Below are 26,599 nucleotides of genomic sequence, written 5' to 3' on the forward strand. Positions count from 1 at the left end.
AAACGGAGTTATCCGTAGTCAAAATCAGTGTGCCAAGAACGGCCTAACAATCGGTATGAAACACGTCAGACAGCATCTGACCCAATGATAGGTTGTATTGAAGTGTGTAATACCAATTTTTAAGCCTTTTTAAAACACTGACAGGGGATGCTTACTCCTCCTAGGCACCTGATCTCACCACCGGTGTTTCCAGGGGTCCATATTGTCCTATTCTTAATTCTTTATTTTTCCACTTAATAAGTAGCGATTGCTTCTTCACCAAATGCTCAACATTTAGAAGTGAGAATCATGGATCTTTCGAATATGACAGTAAAACCGAAGGTCTCGTTTCGTGGCAGGCGTTGGTATGTCAATGAAACATCATTGCTACGGCCATAGGCGCTAAGAATATGTTTAAATCAATAACTGGTGTCGTCTCAATACGTCAATGAGTGAAAAATCTTGACGGGACATGAAACAACCAACCAACGAACCGATTCTCCTAATTCATAAAAAAATCTTATTTTTATAAGGATATCCCCATCTTAAATATTAGAATAACATGCATTCATAATTGCATAGAAAAGTGTTCCAATATTTTATTCTTTCCAATACATGCACTTGGCAGTTGCAGCAAATTATTGAAAATTCCGTTTTGATATGGTAGTAGTAGGATTATAACTTGTATATCCATACAGCACCATCACATACTAGCGCATCTCAGTACTTTCGGTACTTTGATTAAATCTTGGGAACTTTACGTAACTATCTTTATAATTGAATATAAAGTATATACATGCAGCTTTTAACCTAAAGAGTCACTTATTGTATGATTTCAAACAATTCGGTCAACGTCACTTATTCTCTCGGGGAACCTATCGGTATACATGTATTTTATGAGGTCAATGTCGTTCAGATGTCTCTAAAAACGTTATTGACTTAGAATTCTTCGGTTTCTTCGAAGCAAAATCGGCATATCTAGATTTAATGTTTAGGACTATATAGCAAAAACTGAACTTGATCAGGCGTCAAGTTGATTTAGCTAGGGTGCAGAGCTGTACTTTTTTATGAAACGGGTCATGACCTTTAATTTCACCGTAAGCTTGAATTAGAGCTAAGACCGACGTCCGTCACTAGATGAAACAAGCCCCTGATATGGAAATCAAAAATCTTTTGATATAATATATCACCTATCAGTAACGAAATGACATTGAATCACATATCGATAACTGTATATCATCAACAATTTTTGAAATTAAAATACTGTTAACAGTTGACGAATAACAATATGCAATCTCAATTTCGACGAGAAAAAAACAATAAGATAAATATATGATCGAGATGGATATGTGTATATATTTGAAATTCTCCGATGTTTGGTTGAAAGAATGTGAAACTGTTGAAACAGATGGCAGGGAGACAGACTATGTACAAATTCCATCAGATTTGTTCACCCGAGCTTTCAGATCAGTTGAGGTAAACATATTTTATTTATCCTTCCCTTCACCAAATGTTTTGATTCAATATTTATGTTTCAGTAAAAATGATATACAATAAACCTGTTACAGGAAACAGGACACATTTATTGTTTGTCTAAATCGGTACAGTTCTTGTGACAGGTGATAATCATTGATTAAAAAGCATCTATAAAAACCGTTATCATGTTGTTCATTTGAGATAACTCAAGACGGAACCATGGTACTCATAACCTTGAAGAGTTTTCTCCTTCTCGCCATTTTCGTCGCTTTCACAAAAGGTTTGGTGTACGATGTTGATATAAACTTTAAATTCACTGTAATTAACACTGATAGATGCACTTTATTATCTCTTCTAGAATATTCATGAAAATGATCACTTAAATATCTGCTTTAAATTTTACTGATAACCATTTCCTCATGAATGCGTTCAGGACGCGTGTATAAATACATATAAATATGGAATGTCTATTTTAACTGCTTGGAATTTCGACAGAAATGAAAGTAGAATATATATATAAGGAATAAACCTCAGTTTTAAAAATACATGCAAGTATGAACTGCATCGCTTCACACCGACATACTTACCGTGACGCGCCAACGCGCTTCATTAAGTATCCCGACTTGAAGGTCGCAGTTTATATCCTCACGTGTTTTCAGAAAGTATATCTATTTCTTAAGGGACCGATTAACGATTTCCCCCAAACTTTTGTTTTTCACTTTTAATGATCAAAATCTACTGTCTAATGTGTTTAAAAGATTTCACATAAAAATTGAGGCTATACATTATCACAGAAGGCCATTTTACAGAGTTTATTATTTGTTTTGTAAACAAAGATTGAGAAATGAATATTGATCCAAGTTTATTATATCTGTGATGATTAACGATCGGGCTCGGAAAAGTCGGGCTCGGGATGTATCTAGCTATTACGTAAACCGGGCTTAAGCGCCCGAGGTTAGTTCGAATGAGCATTAGTATATATATAAGGCGGTGATGACCGATATTTCGTCAGTTCACTATCGGAGCTCAAAGGAGAAAGGTCGTAGCAGAAGCGGTAACGCGAGATTAAATTTAACCCTGGTAATTTTTAGTATATGGTGACTAGTATACTGGTTTTAGGGTGTTATACAGTGAATTAAAACTGCTTGTTATATTTCGATATAATTGTACTTTTAAAAGTTCTGTCTGGGTATATGACAGATCTGGAGATACACTGTAGATCCGAGACCCGTACTTGTATAGGATACATACCTGTCCTGAGGATACATACCTGCCCGGACACAGACCATATGCCTAATTAGATTTGTTTGCTCTTATATTAGGGATAGATAATCCTAAGACTTATCTGTATATATTGACTCGTTCTTGTTCACATCATCATTTTTCGTAGTTATTGCTGATTGCCATTTTTCTATATATACAATCATTTATTTATCATTGCCTTGATCTATCCAAGTTTACGGACCCAAACATGTTACATATCTTTCACATTTCAAGCATTCTTTGGGTAAAATGTGTCATCTTAAAGTTAAAATTTGTGACTATGTAAAATCAAGATGCTATATGTTACAAAATTAATATTTCACTGTTTGTTTGTATTCATTAAAAGACCCGAGTCTTTGTTTACATAACACAGAGGCTAAAATATTGCTTTTATTCTTGCATTCAGAAGGTCAAAATTTTGGCTGTCAACATTGAATTAGTTATAATTTTAATGCTTAACATCAAAAATGAAAAATATCTTATTAAAAAATCGTGAACCATACCCTTAAGTGGCTGCACGAGATATAAGATTTAATATATTCCCCCTTCTCAAAACATTGTAAAGTATTGCCTGTTGAATGTTAGGATTTATTGTAATTGTATCTGTAATTCATGGAGACAATATTTTTTTTTTTTTTTATAAAAAATGATATTTGAATATGATATTTTTTATTATTAATTTTCAGTCATAAATGGTCATTATGCCGATCATATTGCACAGGCCTCCTGTGCTGCCTCGTTCTCGGGTGGATTTGTTTCCGCTATCCGAAGAGATTGTGGAAGCAAAAAGACATGCGCCACCATTTGTAGGGAGGGCATTTCAAGTATGCGGGCAATATATGGAAACCAAGGATCTTCTACGTAAGTAACTTTAGATTTCTGTTGTGTCAAAGATTTATCATCCAAATTGTTTTATACACTGATTATGAGATCTTGTAATTTTCCCGCCTTTGGAAGACGTTGTATGATAGTAACGTGTTCGAATGCCTGATACAAGATGTGGCCATAGGAAGGCCTATATAAAATATCGGTGTCATGAGTAATGTCATTCTAAGCCAGTCTCGCGAAGTGCACATGTACACGTACCACTGATTTCATTATTATCAAGTCCTACATTTACCCTTGGACATTACTTTAACACACTTGCGTTCGGACACAGGTTTCCATAGTTGGATTTTAAACAAAATATTTTATCTATTTTGTCATGGACGGTTTTTAACGTCAATGATGGGTTTTCTTTACATTTTGTTCATAATTAATTCAATACTTGCAGAAGATTTCCATGTCAGTTGCTACATGTGTGTAGTGCACTTGTATTTGGTATATATTAAACACCGGTGTCGTATAATTTACGCTCCGGCTAGTTCGGGTTCCGGCCGTAATCTTAAATTCATAATTTAGGTTTCGAGTTTCTCTGCAATTTTCGTTCCAGCCAAGGTTTCAATCTGTGAACCTCGAACGATATAGAAGGTGTCTGATTGTGTCCATGCCCAGTTGGATATTTATTCAGTAATAGCAAGAAAAATAAATAACTATTAACAAATAAATAATAACACGCACAGAACAAAAAAAATCAAGCATAATGAAATAAGGACTTCCAGATTTAATTGCCGTATACAAAGTTAAATAACACCCAATAATGAATTATTCAAAAATCGTCCTTAACAATAATGCATGCAAGGTGAAGATAACGAACAGTGATCAATCTCATAACTCCTATAAGCAATATAAAATAGATAGTTGGGCAAACACGGACCCCTGGACACACCAGAGGTGGGAGCAGGTGCCTAGGAGGAGTAAGCATCCCCTGTTGACCGGTCACACCCGCCGTGAGCCTTATATCCTGATCAGGTAAACGGAATTATCCACAGTCAAAATCAGTGTGAAGAACGGCTTAAAAATCGGTATGAAACACGTCAGACAGCATTTGACCCAATGATAGGTTGTATTGACGAACTAGATCGTTAAAACGACCATAGAATTTGCGAAATACTGACTTCAATCGAGACTGTTGAAACCCCTTCACCATCAACTTGTTTGTCAGTAGCTTACCTCGATTTAAAAACTGACTATACGCAGAACAAGCTCTTGCATATCGAATCAGTTGAGATATATAAACACCATATGCAGGTGATAATGGAATATTGCTACATAAATATGGGAAGTTAACGATGGAGAAGCTGAAATCATCCCGTTTGTCATACAGTTGAGTTGTCAGTTTGCTGTTAATGTCTACTTTCAATAATATATCTAAGTATGAAGCAGAAGTTGACGACTCTGTGGTGTCCTTTATTTCATATCATCAAATGGAAATGGTTAAAAGATTTATGCTGTTGAATGATAGGGTTATAGATATATAATAAAAGTAAACTTTATTCATAAATCCAGTATAATGTCTTTCGAAGTTTAGAAATTAGGAAAATGTATGTAGTAAAGTGGTGATGGTGGTGGGAAGGGGTATTTCAAGAAACAGAATTCTGCGAAATTCTACTTTACTTTCCTTATCACCGCCGTATAATTAATTAAATCAAATTTATATTGATTTAGTTATCATGAGAATGTATTTTGAACTATATCAAGCTTATAAGTCGGAAATTCATTTAAACATTGAGGGAATGGAAATGTTAATCAAATGTGGACAATTCAAGTTATGTACGATTTAGGGAAGCATACATATAATGTCTATCCCCTGCCTACAGCTTACCTAACATGAAAGGATAGCGATTTGCTGGACTGCATTCTTGATCGGTAACAACTATCTTCATGTATGTTAACAAGTTTCACAACTTCCGATTACAAAAGCAGGATAATTACACCTATCGTCCTATGAATTAGAGATCTAACCCCTGTAATAAAACCAGAATAAACACCAAGCCTGGAGATTATAAAATTTATTGAGCACGTACTCAAACTCCGTGCTATAAATCGTATCTGTACTCAAAAGTCAAGGTTATAATACTTTTGTAAAACAATTCATACTCAAATGGAGTTCATGCTCAAGATTTTTCGAGTATGCTTCGAAGCTTGCTGAGAGTTGTACTCAAAACAAACGGGGGTGGGTTTGATTATGAGTACAGTAAAAGTTTTATAACCTCCAGGCCTGTCTTTCTGACAATTTTTGGTGTTTGAAAACACAGAAATAGGCGTTAAAATCCCACTTTAAGGACAGGCACCTATTATTTTATGTAGACTTCCGTTATTGTATAACCCGATGAAAATAAAAATACTTTAGAAATGTTAGTAAACATTTCATATTTTAAAAGTTTTAAAACATTTATATGTGTGTGCCTGGAACCAAAATTATGGCCGGAACCAAACTTACGCGGACTGGAACGTAAGTTATAAGCATTTAGCGTTCCAGCCGGAACGCTAAACTACCCGGAACGTAAATTATGCGACACCGGTAGCCTAGGTCACACAAGCCGTTTAACTCCCCACTCTTTGTCTCGTAGAACAACGTGTAGGTGACCTAGCCTAGCGACACCGGCTGCCCACCAAGCTTGGGTTACACCTGTGTTGTCTTGTACGCAAAACGTAGCATTCACAAAAGTGTGTATCATACTGTTAATGTTTAACACAGTGAATGAAAAACCAGAGTAAAGATAACTGGAGTTGTCAAGTACGTTTAAAATACAAGAACTTTATTGATATCATATAAATTAAAATCTTCAAGAAAATTATTTTCGAAATATTTTTCGATTATACGAGCATAGAGTAATCAAGACAATAATAGTATTATGTCGTGTCTGTTAATTTCAGGGCCTCCTGTTTCAATTTATTCATTATATATCGTTTCTGTTAATTTCAGGGCCTCCTGTTTCAATTTATAGACATTCTATATTGTTTTTGTTAATTTCAGGGCCACCTGCTTCAATGCGTTTCACTTCTACTACGGTCATCCAAACCTGCATCCCAAAACAAGAGGACGCGCTTTCATGGCCATGTATCGCTATGGGTCACGTGGTTGCCTTGCAACCTATTGCGGTCCAAATTTTTGCTGCTGTAGAGCATAAATAAAAGAAACTATTACAATTTCTTTGTACGAATTTTCTTTAGTTTAAGGAGCTTTATTTTACATGTAGATTATATGAAACATTCTACATTGTACATTCATGCGAGTATTGCTCGATAAGCTATCTGCACTCTAGGAATTTCCAAGTTTACATGATCTATGATGATCTTTAATGTTCTAAATTGTTGAAAGATGGGGATTCAAAATCATTTTCTTTACGTTTTGTCGACGCCTTCTTGTAACAATCATAATTGCATACCAACTAAGTTATGGTGTACCTTTGTTCGTTTGAAGAAAACTTTGGATCATAACAAATTACAGGTGAATCCCGATAGGGGTGAAATACACCGACTAAGTTGGGTAAATTATCTTAATCCGTGTACACCTGTTGTTGGTGAATTGTCACATCTTTTGACTTATGCATGGAGCTCATGGCCGTACTTCTGAGGGTTCTGTATAGTGCCTCTGCCGCCGGGAATCGAACCCCGAACTTTCTGGTTGCGATAAAAGCGCCCCAACAATTAGGCTATAATAAACAGCTTCTAATATTCTTGATATAGACATTACTAATAAGAACAATGTATGCCACAAATTATAGTACATGTGATTTCTTGTTTTTAAAAGGGGGTGGGTGGAGGTATAACGTAAAAACATATTCAAAGATTAAGCTGTGGGATATTGGTGATCGCATTGTCAAACAGACACCTAGGCGATGAACGGATTGTCAAACAGACAGCTACACAACTTTATCTTGATCATGAAAGGTGAAGATAACGAACAGTGATCAATCTCATAACTCCTATAAGCAATACAAAATAGATAGTTGGGCAAACACGGACCCCTGGACACACCAGAGGTGGGATCAGGTGCCTAGGAGGAGTAACCTGTCGACTGGTCACACCCGCCGTGAGCCCTATATCTTGATCAGGTAAATGGAGTTATCCGTAGTCAAAATTAGTGTGCCAAGAACAATATGTATGAAACACATCAGACAGCATTTGACCCAATGATAGGTTGTGTTGGCAAAGTAGAACGTTATAACGACCATAGCATTTGCGAAATGCTGACTTCAATCGAGACTGTTGAAACCCCTGTAGAACACAATTGTCCACCGATACTGAATAAAGTTGTGAAATATTTATTTTCTCAATGTTTAATCACATTATTGCCTTGTCGCGTATAACCAATGTTTTAAACAACCACTGTATGTTTATACATTTATATTATATAAAAGTTATCTGCACATTTCAGATTATATCATATATCTCCTAACTACATGTAAATGTATGTATCTTAATGTACACGATATTGTACTGAAGTAAAACGTATCATTCTTTGAATAAAGAACATTCAATACCAATACCAACTACATACCACTGAGATAGAAAAACACATGTCCATGTTTGTAATGAGGACATGACCACCACAAGCACCTGCCAGTCCTCATCTCACGTGATGTGTGACCTCTTTGTTATTGATCGTATATATCTTCATGGCGGATTTTCTTAGAGGGTGACAAAAAATCAATGTTGATTATTACATTTGTGTTGGTGGTGGTCCTGTCCTCCAGTACTTATGTACAGAATTTGACATTGCATGGTTTAATCAGCTGTATGTACAGCCATGGCTCTCGTGATCAGTCTGTCGGTCAGTGGTGCGTTCGATTTCAATGTTTTCCTCTCTGTCAGAAGAACCCTAAAAAGTACAAATCAGCACTTAATATTCATTATTAATTTTTCATATGGAATTTTCAAAAATATCAAACATAAAACTTTCCATTAATAATCTTCATAAGACACCTTCCCTATTTATACAGACCTTGCCAACTTATTGTGTGCTTTTTCTGGTGACTGAAGGGCTGCGTGGATAAGGAACTGATTGAAGACATCTCTCTGTAACGAAATGATATTTAACGAAAATAGAGATTCATATATCTGTATGTTTGACAGGTTGATCATCAGATTACATGTTATCAGTTCATCCTTATCATTCTATTAATAGAAAAGGTGATTCAGAAGATAACGAACATTGATCAATCTCATAACTATATATAAGGAATACGGAATTAGGAATACAAATGAAGAGAGTCGGGCAAATACTGACTCCTTGACACACCACAATCTCATGACTATATATAAGGAATACGGAATAAGGAATACAAATGAAGAGAGTCGGGCAAATACTGACTCTTTGACACACCACAATCTCATGACTATATATAAGGAATACAAATGAAGAGAGTCGGGCAAATACTGACTCCTTTACACACCAGAAGTGGGATTAGGTGGTTAGGAGGAGTAAGCATACCCTGTTCATTCTAAAGATCACAGTTCACACGGAGTCAATCACTCATAGCAACATCATCAGAGGATTCTTTGTCAATCACTCCCAGCAACATTAACATATGAATCCTAGTCAATCACTCACAGCAACATTAACAGAAGATTCCTTGTCAATCACTCCCAGCAACATTAACATAGGTTTCCTTGTCAATCACTCCCAGCAACATTAACAGAGGATTCCTTGTTAATCACTCCCAGCAACATTAACAGAGGATTCCTTGTCAATCACTCCTAGCAACATTAAGAGAGGACTCCTTGTCAATTATTCTCAGCAACATTAACAGAGGATTCCGTGTCAATCTCTCACAGCAGGTGTTGCACAATAAAGAATTTGGTGTACGTAAATGTTTTTCCCATTGTTTTAACTTCCCTTCTAGCTAAAATGTTTCACTCATATTGAGAAGACACCAACTCCAGATGAAGTGTCACAAACCTGTGTTATATTGCAATCTTTGAATTTACTGGGTGCCTGTTGTCATAATGTAATTTCTTTTTTGTATTTACACCTGCACAGTATATCAAACATTTACAATATGACATCCGTATCAATGAGAGTTCTTTATTGTGCCAATGTCTGCCTGTCACGACACGATACCTTGTTACTTTGTACTCTTTATTGGAATTACAAGATTGATCTTCACCCATGGTATACTAAAATATTTCATCTCGCAACATACATGTGTTAAGAAGCGTTTCACAACCCCATTCATGATCAGAGGGATGCACTATAATGAAAACGATTTCAACATATGATAACAACAAAAAACTTCCACCTTATATTAAATAAATTGAGTCTATCTATGACGTTATTCAAAGCTTCTTCAAATGACAAGCTTCACATATGCTAAACGAGTAGGTAAATAAAAAGAAGAGTGGGTGGTATTTTAAGCAACATTTGGTATTCCGTTTTTCAATCCAATAATCAAGCCTGAGTCATCTGATACCTATGTGTTGCAAGTTTTAAAGCAAGCTTTAACCATTGAGGCCGAGAAATTTCGAGCTATCTATACATCATACCCGCCATTGCCCGATGATGTTAAAAATTGTGACAGACACCACATTTGTAGGATAAGGTGAATTCAATATGAGAATCGACTGCCTGCCACATCATGAAATTCACTATTAAACTTACAGATGTATGTCTAAAGGGAATAAATCATGTGACATCAAATAATCATTATCAACCTGATTGATATTCCTGGCATGTGACTTCCAGATCTCAATGTATCATTACAACAAGGTCAAAAATGGAAGAGGGGGTGTAGCATACCTGAATGCCATAACTGGGTATATATATATATATATATATATATATATATATATATACTCGGATCGCTATTTGTTGGCGGTAGATCCGCATCCTGGCTGTTAATTGTGTTCCAGTTTGTCCAATATATTCCACGCCACATCCGTTGTAAATCATGTAGACTATAGTAAGTTTTTCGACTTGCATGACATGCTATCATTTACAGTGAAATATTTTCCGCATTTAAAAGTAATAGAAGCTCTTGTTTTTAGGAATGGGCATGCACCACACCTCGTGTCACCACATGTAGAAACTGCGTATTTTTCAGGCGTTGAATTGCATTTGGCTTTTGTTAATAATTTCTTCAAGTTAGATGGTTGTCTTTGGCTGTGGAGTAGATCAGATTTGGGAATGTGAAAATTTGAAAAAAAAATGACAGGGAGACAGACTACATACATGTACAAATTTTAATCAGATGTTGTCACCCGAGTTTTTAGATCAATAGCGCGAAGCATTATTTCATTTATCCGTCAAATGGTTTGATTTAATATTTTTATCAGTTAATAAGAAGGATATACAATAATGAAGCCTCTCACAGCAAACGTGTTACATTTATTGCTTGTCTAAGTTGATACAGTGCTTGTGACAGGTGATAATCATTGATTAAAAAGGAATCTATAAAAACCGTTATCATGTTGTTCATTTGAGATAACTCAAGACGGAACCATGGTACTCATAACCTTGAGGAGTTTTCTCCTTCTCGGCATTTTCGTCGCTTTCACAAAAGGTTTGGTGTACGATGTTGATATAAACTTTAAATTCACTGTAATTAACACTGATGGGTGCGCTATATTATCTCTTCTAGAATATTAATGAAAATCACTACCTAAATATCTGCTCAAAAGAACTGTATTGGTGTCATTATAGTACTGGACGAGAAAGATTTTAATGTATAAAGATCTACATTTCCAATATTGTTGCCTTTGATATTTCTTCAAATTGTAGTGATAGCCATTTCCTCATGAATGCGTTGCGGTTGTAAACAACAAGCGTAAGAATACAGATAAACGTAGTACGTCTATTTCAATGTCTTGGAATATCGAGAGAAATGAAAGTAGAGTATATGTATAAGAAGCAAACTTCAGTTCTGAAATGTATGTAAGTATAAACTGCATCGCTTCACACCGGCATACTTATTGTGACACGTTCTATGGAGTATACCAACACGAAGCGTCGCAGTTTATACTGTACCCTCATTTGTTTTAAAAAATCAAGTTTATTTCTTACGTAGCCGCACAAGATATAAGAGGGAATTTATACTGCCTCGCTAGAGAGCTAGCTTTTCAAGTGATGTGGTAGAGTCTCTCTCTTGATCACGCAAGTTAAGCAAATGCGAGTGTGATCAGTACTTAGCTGGGTGACCACTACACATTACAAATTGGTGGCAGCGTAGTGACTCTGGTGTTTGGTGGGATTTTTTCAGGTAGAGTCTCTTCGGAGCTCTGGGACTTCGTGTCCATGTACGGACGTGGTTTCGTCCGGGGACGACGGGTGGTTGTCGTCGGTAACGGCGGATGCCGTTGATGACAAAGTGCAAAACATTCAGAGAGAGAGAGCTCATGCTAAGCTTCGGGACGAAGCTTCCCCGAGTGGGGGGGGAAGTGTAGCGAACAGTATAAGAGGGAATTTATACTGCCTCGTTAGAGAGATATCTTTTCTGGTGATGTGGTAGAGTATCTCTCTCTCTCGATCACGCAAGTTAAGCAACGGCGAGCGTGATCAGCAGTTGGCTGGGTGACTGTTACACGTTACACTATCATTATTTTTCAGTCATAAATGGTCATTATGCCGATCATATTGCACAGGCCTCCTGTGCTGCCTCGTTCTCGGGTGGATTTGTTTCCGCTATCCGAAGAGATTGTGGAAGCAAAAAGACATGCGCCACCATTTGTAGGGAAGGCATTTCAAGTATGCGGGCAATATATGGAAACCAAGGATCTTCTACGTAAGTAACTTTAGATTTCTGTTGTGTCAAAGATTTATTATCCGAATTGTATTGTAACACCGACAGATACGATATTGCAATTTTCCCGTTTCGAAGACGTATAATAGTAACGTGTTCCAATGCCAATGCGAAGTAATATAAGGTGTGGCCATAGAATGGCCTAAATGTTTTGGTGTCATGAGAAAGATTCCAATAACCCCCCTCTCCCCAATACTTTATCTATGTCTTCTTCCGGGGTGGTTTTTGACGTCAATGATAAGGGTTTGTTTACATTTCGTTCATAATTAATTCAATAAGCTTGTCCAATCAGTTGTCATGTGGTACACTTGTATTTGTTATAAAAGCATCAAAAGCTAACTGTCCGCCAAGCTTACACCTATATGTAAGTTGTGTTCTTGTCTTGTACGCAAGTTGCATTCACAGAAATGTATATTATACTGTTATGGTTTGACACTGGAAGGGGAAAATTAGAGCAGGGATAATTTGAATTGTCAAATACTTTTAAAATACAAGGTCTTTAATGATAACACATATAAATCGGAAGTCTTCAAGAAAATTATTTTCGAAATATGTTATCCGATTACGAGTATAGAGTAATCAAAACAAAAGTTAACTTTCACGTAATTTGTTCGGCATTCTATATCGTTTCTGTTAATTTCAGGGCCTCCTGTTTCAACTTATTCATTCCATATCGTTGATGTTAATTTCAGGGCCTCCTGTTCCAACTTATACGACATTCTATTATCTTGTTTCTGTTAATTTCAGGGCATACTGTTTCAATGCGTTTCACTTCTACTATGGCCACCCAAACCTGCACCCCAAAACAAGAGGACGCGCTTTCATGGCCATGTATCGGTATGGGTCAGGCGCTTGCCATTCAGCCTTTTGTGGTCCAAATTTTTGCTGCTGTAGAGCATAATTAAAAGAAATATTACAATTTCTTTGTATGATTTTTTTTTAGCTTAAGGAGCTTTATTTTACATTATTATTATTATTTTATTCATCTATAAAGCGCAAAATTACATAAAGTTTCTATGTGGATTATATGAAAGTTATATGCCAGTATTGCTCGATAAGCTATTCGCACTTTAGGTATTTAATTTACATAATCATATACATGTATATGCCCCGACTAGTTTGGGTGAATTTTATTAATCGGTGTAATCTGTTGTTGGTGAATTGTAACATCTTTTGACTTATGCATGGAGCTCATGGCCGTTGTTGTATAGTAGACCTTCCCCCTCAGAAGACCCCCCTCCCCGAAAAATCGCTATATAAAAGCTTTTCTCCCTAGGGGGAAAGGCCACTATATAGTAGATCTTCCCCCATAGCAGGGTTACACCCCTCACGTTTTTGGTTTTGATTGTAGAAAACAGGTTATGGAAAGTCAGTCGGTCTTTATACAACAAATATTGATATTGCAATGATCTGAGTATCGAAAAGTGTATGTTGTAGATAGTTTGAATGTAGATATATGTACATGTTTTTGATAGAAACAAATTTTAGAAATATGCTTTACGGTATTACTGAGAAAGTATAAAACATACGAAATTATATTTTTAAAAAATTTTTAAATTCGTCCCATACTACACATGTTTAAGTATATGTTGATCATTAGGGCACCTGCAAAACCACGAAACGAAACGAGCTTAGGCCTAAGTAGGAACGAAACCAACCTAACCCAGGGGTGGATCCAGGCAATATTTCGAGGGAGGTGTCCAGTATTTTAGGCATAAACCCAATTTTCCCAAGTGTTAAACTTTTTTGTGCAAATATATCGTAAGAAATTGAAATTTAAAAATTCCATGGGTCCCGGAATGATGAATGGGTATTGCGCAAAATATATAACTACAAAATGGACGAAATATTACCCCAAGTCTTCGTTTTCATTTTTTAAAACAATCGAGGATCTTTTAGGATGGCAGATACATGCAATATACATATATGAACATGTACATGTAATAAATTGAGATGGCAAAATAAATATTAGTTAAGCTTTCAGCTCATGTGAACTAAAAAGTTTTAGGAGTGCATGTTAAAAATCAAAACTTTTCCAGAATATTCTTCGTATGGGCATAAAGTATGATGACGTTGTCCCCATCTGTCAGATTCAAAATAAATCATCTTTGGAGAAATTTTGTAAATGAAAATGTATAAATCAAAGTACTGGCAGTACAGCTGGAAGTTGCACCGCCTAGAATAGTTACAATTATATCGATAACATGTTCACATCTATTAATCCACCAATGACCCGAGAACAGTTGGGAGGGGGGGGGTCCTCTCAAAAACTTCAAATACAATTGAAAAATCGCACTTTCTCCTTTATGAAGTGTTAAGAATCATGTTTAGCGAGGGATCACGTTGATTCCTTAGTAGCGGCAATTTGGAATCAGGGGTAGACAATCAACAGAATTGTAGAATCTAAGTTTTACTCCACTATCTGTATGAAAAGTTTTTGTGTTAATCAAATGGAGAGAGACAATTTTGATTCTTCGTAAGATAAATACTTATTTGTTTAACTAACAAATTCTGAGTTGCGTAAATAGGTGGTGTTTTACAAGGAGGAAATATTCTGATTTTACATTCTAAATATGTGATTGTTTTACATAACATTCGATTGAATGAAACGTTTGTTGAATAATGAACATTTCCGAAAATCCAAATCAAGGGAATTCGGAAATTAACTCTTCATTTAGGATATAAAAGAAATGAATAGCCAGAAAAGGACTAATTTCAGAATGGAAAGAATATGTATGGGAATGGTTCGTAAACGTAAACGGAATGAAAACAGATCTGCTATATAGTAGGTTCTCCGTGGGGGTCATCTGGCTATTAAAGGTGGGATCCTACTATATAGCCACATTTCCGTGGTGAAGATCTACTATATAGCCATTTTTCCGTTAGGAAAACTACTATGTAGCCTTTTTTCCGGGAGGTAAGATGGCTAGGGGGAAAGGCTACTATTTAATACCGTATCAGTGAGGGTTCTGTATGGTACAATTGCCTCTGCCGCCGGGAATCGAACCCCGAACTTTCTGGTTCCGATAAAAGCGCCGCAACAATTAGGCTATACTGAACGGCTTCTAATATTCTTGATATAGACATTACTAAGGAGAACAATGTATGCATCAACACAAATTATAGTACATGTGATCTGTTGTTGTTAAAATGGGTGGGTGAAGGTATAACGTAAAAATAAATTCAAAGATTGAGCTCTGGGATACGATGAACGGACTATCAAACAGACAGCTAAGCGATGAACGGATTGTCAAACAGACAGCTAAGTGATGATCGGACTGTCAAACAGACAGCTAAGCGATGAACAAGACTGTCAAACAGACAGCTAGGCGATGAACGGACTGTCAAATAGACAGCTAATGTACGCATTTAGAAAAGTGAATATAACGAACGTGATCAATCTCATTACTATAAGCAATACAAAATAGATAGTTGAGCAAACACGGACCCTGGACACACCAGAGGTGAGATCAGGTGCCTAGGAGGAGTAAGCATCCCCTGTCGACTGGTCATACCTGCCTTGAGCCCTATATCTTGATCAGGTAAATGGAGTTATCCGTAGTCAAAATTAGTGTGCCAAGAACGGCCAAACAATCTGTATGAAACACGTCAGACAGCATTAGACCCAATGATAGGTTGTGTTGGCAAACTAGATCGTTATAACAGCCATAGAATTTGCGAAATGCTGACTTCAATCGAAATTGTTGAAACCCCTGTAAAACACAATTTTCCACTGATACTGAATAAAGTTGTGAAATATTTATTTTCTCAATGTTTAATCAAATGTTATTGTCTCGTCACGTATAACCAATGTTTTAAACAACCACTGTATGTTTATACATTTATATTATATAAAAGCTATCTACACATTTCAGATTATATCATATATGTCCTAACTACATGTAATGTGTGTATCTTAATGTACACGATATTGTACTGAAGTAAAACGTATTATTCTTTGAATATTAAATGCCAATACCAACTACATACAACTGGGATAGAAACATATAATGAGGAAATGACTACCACAAACACCTGCCAGTCCTCATCTCACGTGATGTGTGACCTCTTTGTTATTGATCGTATATATATCTTCACGGCGGATTTTCGTAGAGGATGAAAAAAAAATCAATTTTAATTATTACATTTGTGTTGGTGGTGGTCCTGTCCTCAAGTACTTATGTGCAGAATTTGACATTGCATGGTTTTATCTGCTGTATGTACAGTCATAGCTCTCGTGATCAGTCTGTCAGTCAGTGGTGCGTTCGATTTCAATGTTTTCCTCTCTGTCAGAAGAACCCTAAAAAGTAGAAATCAGCACTTAAAAATCATAATTAATTTTTCACATGGAATTTTCAAAATATCAAACATAAACGTTCCATTAATATTTTTCATAAGACACCTTCCCTATTCATACAGACCTTGCCAACTTATTGTGTGCTTTTTCTGGTGATTGAAGGACTGCGTGGATAAGAAATTGATTGAAGACATCTCTCTGTAACGAAATTATATTTAACGAAAATAGAGATTCATATATCTGTATGTTTGACAGGTTGATCATCAGATTACATGTTATCAGTTCATCCTTTTCATTCTATTAATAAAAAAAGGTTTTCAGAAGATAACGAACAGTGATCAATCTCATAACTATATATAAGGAATACAAATGAAGAGAGTGGGGGAAATACTGACTCCTTGACACACCAGAAGTGGGATTAGGTGCTTAGGAGGAGTAAGCATACCCTGTTCATTCTAAACAACACAGTTCACCCTGAGCCTTGCTTGGTCTTTTACGTTTTCAAATTTTGGTTATAATTATAACATCGTGTACCGCGATAAATCATATGATATTTCGTTCATAGAATGTGAAGTCTCATTAGATGCATTTTATATTTTTTTCAATGAATCAGCATTTTCATAAATTACTGCAGGTTGACAGTGTCATCAGAAAGCACATGAATACCAAAGAAAATAACACTCAAATATTTTATCACATATTAAAAAGGAATGGAAAATAAGCTTAAATATATATGCTTTCGAATTTCACTGTAATAAGTGATAGTGAAAAAAATATTTTTATATTGTTTGAAGACGGGCTTAGAAATGCTAAGTGAATATTTTTTTTTCAATTTAGGATATAATACTGTTAATTTCAGAAGCTCAAAAAAGTGTTTAAAAAGTTACAAATGTACGACTTTAACGTAGTTCCACACTCCTGTGACGTCATAAGATTTTGCAAAGTCAATAATTTAATGACTGGAACATAAATTTTGTTGGAGTCTTTTTCAATAGTTATTGTAAAAAAACAATTTGTTAGCCATAAAATATTTAAAAAGTCTTAATTATATTTGAATAGTCAATTATGTGTTTCAAAATATTGAATCCAAGGACAATAACTCTGTTTTCATTAAATTATTTATCAAGTCCATTATGCAATAGATTTCCTATATTTTTCACAAACATATTACCAAGGTGATAAGGAATTATTATCTGTGTCTTTTCATGAAATTACATAAAATTTTAATCCATGAGTGGTTTTGAATAGCTCAGCTGTATGGTGCCAGACTTAGGTTTTTTATGGGGGTATACATACTCTGGAAGCTATATATTTGAAATTATTAAGGAAAGGTATGGATTTTTCCCCATAAATAACTATAACAGATGTACATCTACTAATATAAACAGAAAAAATGATATGTAAACCATGCTATAAGGAAATTGTGTCTATATTTGTTTGTTTTTTAACATTTTGGAGAATAAGGTTAATTCAATAATTTTGCACTTATTATCCTAAAACTTGATGAACATATTGAAAATGACATGTGTTTTAGTTATTGACATGTTTCCTGATAAATAAATGCAATTTAAATTATTTTTTTGGTTTTTATTTTAAAATAACAACAGATAACTGTTTCCAATGAATTTCATAAAAATCTACATAGGGGTACACTACTTCAGTAGTGTCTGTAATGAAAATAAATATGGAAATCCTTAACCAATTTGCCTTTTCTCATTACTCTGAATGTTAATCTATTGATTCCAAACAAAAAAATGCTACCTAAACCCCCAAAAATCCAGGACTAAGGACCCACCTTAATTTTTTTTTTTACAATAAGACCCAAAAAAAAGTAATAATAATTCTTCTAAAAAAAAATTTCATGGCATTTCCTAAATTGGACTATTTCACTTTATATCAAACATGTATCACTGAAGAGACATTATTTGTCGAAATGCGCATCTGGTGCATCAAAATTGGTACCGTATAAGTTTTACATTATGACCCCTGGGTCGAGGCCTCTGCTGGTGGACTGTTAGTCTCCGAGGGTCTCTACGGCCCAGTAGCTAAGTACTTCGTTACTAGCTTGAAAATACGGATGTATATTTAATGGCAAATAAAACTTCAAATTACTCGCCCTTGATTACAGGTGGCGCACGATCCGTTAACGTCCAAGGCGTTTCTAACCTCAAGTTTAAGAGAGCGTCGGGAGGACATGTTTAGATTAGAAAGTTGTTGAATATTTAGTAACGATGGCGGATTACGTTCGTAGGACCTCACTGCGCTTAGAGACGAACTTAGAAAACGCATTGCAAGACTCTCTGGGCGGGAAGGAAAGCACGTTGAGAGTTTCAGCTGTAACCGAATTTTCTCTGTCACATCGATTAACTAAAGACATTCAATACACATTGAACGTTTTTCATTATAAACTACTTCGTGGTGAAGTTTACATACTTAAACAGTAGTTTAGGTTGAATATACAATACATCATAATTCTTTATAAGTTGTTGAATTGCATATGTTTAAAACAATAAGATGCACCCCCCCCCCCCTAGGCCCCTCTCTCTCTCGATCGTGGATTAAGAATATCAATTATAAATATATCTATATATGTCTGAAATTCTATTATTAAGCTGTTAAAATGTGTAGTAATAGTGGATGTATATGTATAACTTCTCTTTATGAAATAAAATTTACGATAGAGAAGGCACATGTATACAGAGTACATGATATATCATACCACATTAAACAGTTTATTTGCGTGTTTTAACTTATATCACTTACGTGATGACGTCACGATAGGTAAACAGTTTGTGATTAACCTTTTTATTAGTCCATAGGGCAAGCGAGAGCATAATAATTGGCAGGTCAAATAAATTTTACTACTCCATATGCTAGCTGTACAATAATGATTCAAAATTTCGAGTTTCTACATTTTAATTGAATATTACAATTTGGATTGGAAGTTTAAGACGGAAGTTCAAGCTTTCTTTCAACTTCTAAATTCACGTCTCCATCCATATATTATGATTGATATACTATGAGTTGGTTGTACTCTGCGTGAAAAGCACGACTAGTTATACACTGAATGGTTGTATCCAAATGACGTTTGTCCATGGTGTTGCAGGAAACTGATGTAGGCCTACATAATTTGGCCCGTGTTTACTTTCATGTATAAGATTTATCATGTTTAAATGTACCATGACAGTTCATGATATGAATGATTTAATACTAAAATACATCACTTAACAAATGTAGTACACTTTTCAATTTGAAGGTCAATTTGAATGTTCATACTTCAGATTGAAATCGAAGTTACAAGTGAATATTGAAAAACGTAATGCAATGATTTTTTAAAATAAAAATCACAATGAACAATAGGCCTATGTGTGGCTTTTATTATAAACACAACATTGTATATATGATACTGTTTGTAATTTACTTCACTTGGATAAATTTATAGCTTTATGAATTTGCATTTAATTTTGATAAAAGTAGATATGATTCAAATTTTATTTCTAAAATATTCAGAAATATCTTAATCTCTTGAGATGCATTTTTCTTCTGGTTTGCGTCAACAGTTAAAATAGGCTAGGACTGGTATTCGTTTCTTTGACGTATTGGACTGTACTTCCGTGGGTCAGTTGATAAACATGACATAACAACATAACTATGATAATGCAAACTTTGATAAGTTATGAAAGTTTGACAACTTCATCTCATATTTTGATTAATTTCATACGTATTGACTATTGAAGAATCCAGACTCGTTTTCCCTGAAATTCAAACAATATTTTACAACACTTTTTGAATTATAACAAAATTAACAATGAAAGTAAAGTCAAAAACGAAAACAAGACCTAAGAATATTCACTGCCTTACAGTTACAGTCTGATTATAGCCACCCCTCCATTACAGTCGTGTCGTCGTACCGAGTGACGGCGGAGGGGGTGCTATTAGCAGTCGCGTTCATTCATATTTTGACGACCTTGGTTAACTCTAAAATTAATTTTTAAATGACATCTGAAATGTATTTTTCTACCATACTTGGTTTATATATTGAGGACTCAAATTTCCCCTGTTCGATTATAGATCTAGTCTAGAAAGAGGGGGGGAGGGTCATAGAATTATAAGATCATTGATGACTGTATCACTAAGGATAGATAAAATTTCAGCATAAACATTCATGCAGAATATTACGATCTACAGAGCAAATGTTTAATCCCCCGTAAATACTATCTGCAACAAAGTCGCGGGGGTAGAATTCCCGAGATATGAAGCTTTTAAAAAAAATCAATTGGTTCATTGTCATCAAATGTGACAGCGACAACGATCGTTTTATGTTCCACTCAGCGTCGTTCGCTATAAACTTCAGTCTTCAGTTCAGTCCGACTTGACGACTAGCCCCGCTCCCTGTTTGCACAACAAAAACCTTACACTCTCTTATAAATCTTATGTACACCGGAAGTCAACAAGGACGTAAACGAGTCTTGCGCCACCTATGTTTGAAATAGGGGAAACAATTGACAAATATTCGCAATTGCTGTTATAAAATTTAGAAATTCATTTCAAAATTGAGATTATCTCCCTCATGCATAGCTCTTATCCCTGGACGAATTTGGCTCCACTTTTTTGGCACACTGTTTTTGGCTATATTTAGCTCTAAAATTTCATAGTTATTTCGGATTTCAAACATTTCGGTTGAGCATCACTGAAGAGACATTATTTGTCGAAATGCGCATCTGGTGCATCAAAATTGGTACCGTATAAGTTTTACATGTAGTACATTTGTTAAAAAGATTGAACCAATTGTTAACATACACATTTAATCACTATGATATTTTGGCCCCACCCTTGTACCAAAACCCCTATTCCTGGGATTTTCGTAATTTTAAATTTTTGTAAAGGGCTACCTGTTCCCTCTAATTATCTATTTAGTTTCAATTCAGTTTCATAGCATTAAACAAAATGTTATTTAAATGTTTTAAACATAAACACTGTATACTATGATTAGCCGTGCCCTGGAGTCAGAGCATCTACCCAAGAGATCATGAAATTTACAATTTGGTAAAAGCCTCCCTGCTCTACATTACTATGCATATAGGTTTTCTTAAAGATATGCGATTGTAGAGTATTTAGGATTTTTTTTAAATAGTCAAGTTTTGGCAGGTTTTGCCACGCCCCTAAGGTCCTAGGGTTGCAGGAGTCCTGAAAATTTACAATTTATGTCACCATTATCCCAAAGATGCTTCAAACTAAATTTGAAATGAATCGACATGATAGTTATCAAGTAAAAAGTTCACTTGTGAGCGGACGACGCACGACGGTCGAACACGGACGCTGCATTACAATAGGTCATCTGAGTTTACTCAGCCGTAAATCGATGCAGTTTCGATTGACACATGTATCTCAACTTTGTCATTTCTTAAATCCCCAACTGTCTAATGAACAAAATACAGGTTTGGATATATCATCAATGTCATCAACGCCTCAAGTTTTACCTGCGCATGACTTCCTCCAATTGATAAGATTTTGTATCTTATTGGATTCACTAGAGAAACAGCTTTGGCGAAATCCCCAGAGTCATATGCCACCAAAGCTTCACACAGAGGCACGACCACTTCTTTACTGATTCTCTGGTTGTCTCCCTTGCCTGATCCTCTGAAAACAAACTTTGACCATTAATATTACAAGCAGATATTTTCGTTTTATGTACTTTGTAGGTAAACTGCGTATGAACTTCCGTATTGATACACAGGCATATTTGTTAATACGTCATTTATTTCAATCTTATGACAAGTATTTTGCATTTGCGAGAGATGTTTTACACCTAAGAGATAGTATAGGCTGTCGTAAAGTTAAGACAAAATCAATCGTAAGATTTTCATAAGTTTCTTGATGAAAAGGGAAAAAGTTTTCTCTTATGGTCATTATTGATCCTAGGATTTTTTGTGAAAAGAACTACTGGTCTAGACATGGAAAAAAGTTTATTCTCGTATATCTCTACAGTGCAGTATGTATTTTAATTATAAGTTTTGCTAACACCAATCTATTTTACTTTGCAAATTTTTTCAGTGACATCATCATTTTATCTGTCGTCGCCTTGTCCTCAGCTCCGCGACTTGCCATTAAAAAATGAGCATCATTGAACGTCAGGATATGGTCATTGGCATGATGTTTGCAAACCTCGTTGAATTCCTTCCATTTGTCTTTCACATTTATTCCTAAGATATAACAAAATTTCTGATTTAATTCTAATTTCCATTGATTTCTTTCAATCTACAAATAAAAATATTCTCCATGAATGGCAATACACCATTACATGACTCTTATTGAGCTGATGTGTAATATCTGTTTTACCTGTATTTTTTCCTTCACACTTGTGTGATTTCGATTTTACTAGCTTGAGTATACATATGTAGATTTTAAACTAAAAAGTACCGGGTAATTGCTTTTTGGAAATATACATTTAATGACATTTTCATCTCAAAAGACATGATTTATTGTATAATTTGAAATAAATAGCTGAAATTAGATAGATAGATAGGTAGATAGATAGATAGATAAATAGATAGAGAGATAGAAAGATAGATAGATAATTGTATAAAAATTAGTATTTAAACTTTTATCTACCCTCGAGTTAAAAGAGTAATGAACAGGCGTCTACCATATCCAACATGGCACCACTTTTGACTGCTCTTGGTCCCACCTAAAATACCACTTACTGTATAAAAGGTTATATTAAAGGACTTATTGCATTAAATCATGTTAATTTCATTAATACCTAATTTTGTAGTATAACTGGGCCAGCGCCAATGTTTATGATAATTTCAAACTACATGTATTTAAACAACAGAGGTTTATCATATTATATTCATCTTTATACTGCAGTGCGGTACATGAATTAATATGATTATGTTTGAGAATTTTAATACAGTTACCTGAAAAAGGTTCACGTACATCTAGCCAAATGTATTAAGATTTGTGCTTATTTCTTTAAATTTTTCCAATATGCATGCTTAATATTCAGAGCAAACGCTGAATACATATGGAAGTTTGCAAGACATACAAAAAAGTTACTGAATGAAAAAGCAAAATAAATGAAATATTTCCTGAGTTGCTGCTACTAACTGGTTTATCTATTTAGTATACTGTTTGTATCCCCTACCTGTGTGTCAAATAAACCAACTGCCTCGTCATACAAGCCCTACAAAATATCAATATTTCACTATCACACTGTAAACCAAATATTTAAAGTTTCTTTCAATCAATATGGCTGTTATTTCTAAAACAAGAAGAGAGATTTAGTCATCTGTTTGTATATACTCAGTGTTGATATTCTCTTTTCTTCATTCCAGTAAACATTTACATAATCATATATAGTATAAACATACCCTCTCAATGCTGAAGACCCCATAATGCCAGTATTTGTCACAGGTCAGCATCGCACAGACCTGGAGAGACATAGATGTTTGAAGTGCAATCACAAATCATTGTAAAATCTTAGTTTGTGACGATTTCATACTTAACCACATTACGTTTTCCAATATAAAATGTGCGGTTATAAATATTGAAATCCAAACTATCCTTGTTCAGTTTAGAAAATTTATTGTTGTAATGACAAAGAAGTATAACATAAATGAATATAAATCTACATAGTGTAGGTTTTCCTAGTACGTACATTCCAGTCATTTTCTCTTGTGGACATAAACCTGATCCCTTCTGTGGACCTGCCTGTCACCTCCAGAACACGGACCATAGAATTTGTAAACCAACAGTCATTGCGATTCAGTTTCAAACCCTAAAATAGTAATATTAACCAAGATTTCAAGTCAATCATTTCATGCAACATCAGACCGACTGAAGAGTCCTTGTCAATCACTTTGAGCCATATTAAAAGAGAATTCCCAGTGAAGCACTCCCAGCAACATAAACAAAGAATTCCAAGTGAAGCACTCCCAGCAACATTAACAAAGAATTCCCAGTGAAGCACTCCCAGCAACATAAACGAAGATATTCAAGTCAATTACTCCCAGCAACATTAACAGAAGGATCCTTGTCAATCACTCTTGCAAATTCAACAGAGGGTTCCTTGTCAATCACTCCTAGCAACATTAACAGAGGGTTCCTTGTCAATCACTCCTAGCCACATTAACAGAGGCTTCCTTGTCAGTCCCTCCCAGCAACATTAACAGAGTATTCCTTGTCAGTCACTTCTAGCAACATTTACAAAGGATTCCTTGTCAATCGCTCATAGTAACATCATCAGAGGATTCTTTGTCAATCCCTCCCAGCAACATTAACAGAAGTCACCTTGTCAATTATTCCCAGCAACATTAACAGAGGATTCCATGTAATCTCTCACAGCAGGTGTTGCGCAATAAAGATTTTGGTGTACGTAAATATTTTCCCCATCGTTTTAACTTCCCTTCTAGCTAAAATGTTTCACTCATATTGAGACAATACCAACTCCAGATGAAGTGTCACAAACCGGTGTCATATTGCAATCTTTGAATTTACTGGGTGCCTGTTGTCATAATGAAAGGTGAAGATAACCAACAGTGATTATTCTCATAATTCCTATAACTAATACAAAATAGAATGTCATAATGTAATTTCTTTTTTGTATTTACACACACAGTATATTAAAAATTTACAATATGACATCCGTATCAATGAGAGTCCTTTTTGTGCCAATGACTGCCACGACTAGAGACCTTGTTACTTTGTACTCTTTATTGAAATTACAAGATTGATCTTCACCCATGGTATACTAAAATATTCATCTCGCAACATACATCTCGCCTCTGCTGGTGGACTGTTAGTCCCCGAGGGTCTCTACAGCCCAATAACTTAGTACTTCGTTACTAGCCTGAAAATACGGATGTATATTTAATTGCTGTGATAACATTTAGAAATTCATGCAAAGCTTTTATCCTTAGACGAATTTGACTCCACTGTTTGGCACTCTGGTTTTCCCTAAAATATCTCTAACAAGTTGATTGTTATTTCGGATTTCAAACATTTCGGTTGAGCATGACTGAAGAGACATTAATTGTCGAAATTGGTACCGTATAAGTTTTACATACATGTGTTAAGAAGCGTTTCACAACCCCATCCATGATCAGAGGGATGCACTATAATGAAAACGATTTCAACATATGAAAACAGAAATAAACTTCCACCTTATAATAAATATATTAAGTCAATCTATGACGTTATTTAAAGCTTTTTCAAATGACAAGCTTCACATATGCTAAACGAGTAGGTAAATAAAAAGAAGAGAGGGTGATATTTAAGCAAGATTTGGTATTCCGTTTTTCAATCTAATCATCAAGCCTGAGTCATCTGATACCTATGTGTTGCAAGTTTTACAGCGAGCTCTAACCATTGAGGCCGAGAAAATTCGAACTATTTATACATCATGCCCGCCATTGCCCGATGATGTTAAAAATGGTGACAAACACCACACTTATGGGATAAGGTGAATTCAATATGAGAATCGACTGTCTGCCACTTCATGAAATTCACTATTAAACTTACAGATCTCAATGTATCATTACAACAAGGATAAATATGGAGGAGGGGTGTAGCATACCTTAATGCCATAACTGGGTATATATATATATACATGTATATATATATATATATATATATATATATATATATATATATATATATACTCCGATCGCTAATTTGTTGGCGGTCGATACGCATCCTGGCTGTTAATTGTGTTCCAGTTTGTCCAGTATATTCCACCCCACATCCGTTGCAAATAATGTAGACTATAGTAAATTTTTCGACTTGCATGCCATGTTATCATTTACAGTAAAATATTTTCCGCATTTAAAAGTAGTAGAATGTCTTGTTTTTAGGAATGGGCATGCACCACACCTCGTGTCACCACATGTAGAAACTGCGTATCTTTCAGGCGTTGAATTGCATTTGGCTTTTGTTAATAATTTCTTCAAGTTAGATGGTT

At 35.1% G+C, this 26,599-nt stretch overlaps 2 protein-coding genes and 1 pseudogene across 2 annotated transcripts; 2 read left to right on the top strand and 1 right to left on the bottom strand.

Annotated features, from left to right (window-relative positions):
• Positions 1–1,589: 1,589 nt before the first annotated feature.
• LOC125679096 (uncharacterized) lies at positions 1,590–6,757 on the top strand. The gene is made up of 3 exons (XM_048918042.2): positions 1,590–1,735; positions 3,405–3,579; positions 6,578–6,757. The coding sequence occupies exons 1-3, from the start codon at positions 1,675–1,677 to the stop codon at positions 6,729–6,731; spliced, it is 390 nt and encodes a 129-aa protein (XP_048773999.2). The 5' UTR covers positions 1,590–1,674; the 3' UTR covers positions 6,732–6,757.
• A 1,095-nt stretch (positions 6,758–7,852) lies between these two features.
• On the bottom strand, positions 7,853–25,117 carry LOC125646406 (tetratricopeptide repeat protein 38-like; annotated as a pseudogene).
• LOC130046926 (uncharacterized) lies at positions 10,984–13,267 on the top strand. The gene is made up of 3 exons (XM_056140656.1): positions 10,984–11,105; positions 12,149–12,323; positions 13,089–13,267. Exons 1-3 carry the CDS (start codon positions 11,045–11,047, stop codon positions 13,240–13,242), a joined length of 390 nt encoding a protein of 129 aa, XP_055996631.1. The 5' UTR covers positions 10,984–11,044; the 3' UTR covers positions 13,243–13,267.
• Positions 25,118–26,599: the final 1,482 nt, after the last annotated feature.

Source organism: Ostrea edulis, chromosome 6 (assembly GCF_947568905.1).
Source record: "Ostrea edulis chromosome 6, xbOstEdul1.1, whole genome shotgun sequence".
In the NCBI taxonomy this organism is placed as follows: Eukaryota; Metazoa; Mollusca; class Bivalvia; order Ostreida; family Ostreidae; genus Ostrea; species Ostrea edulis.

Excerpts from the sequence above, each read along its gene's own strand:
- LOC125679096 (XM_048918042.2), top strand. The coding sequence starts at position 1,675 with ATGGTACTCATAACCTTGAAGAGTTTTCTCCTTCTCGCCATTTTCGTC. Across the intron at positions 1,736-3,404 it reads TTTCGTCGCTTTCACAAAAG|TCATAAATGGTCATTATGCC; the intron begins GTTTGGTGTACG and ends ATTAATTTTCAG. Across the intron at positions 3,580-6,577 it reads GGAAACCAAGGATCTTCTAC|GGCCACCTGCTTCAATGCGT; the intron begins GTAAGTAACTTT and ends TGTTAATTTCAG.
- LOC130046926 (XM_056140656.1), top strand. The coding sequence starts at position 11,045 with ATGGTACTCATAACCTTGAGGAGTTTTCTCCTTCTCGGCATTTTCGTC. Across the intron at positions 11,106-12,148 it reads TTTCGTCGCTTTCACAAAAG|TCATAAATGGTCATTATGCC; the intron begins GTTTGGTGTACG and ends ATTATTTTTCAG. Across the intron at positions 12,324-13,088 it reads GGAAACCAAGGATCTTCTAC|GGCATACTGTTTCAATGCGT; the intron begins GTAAGTAACTTT and ends TGTTAATTTCAG.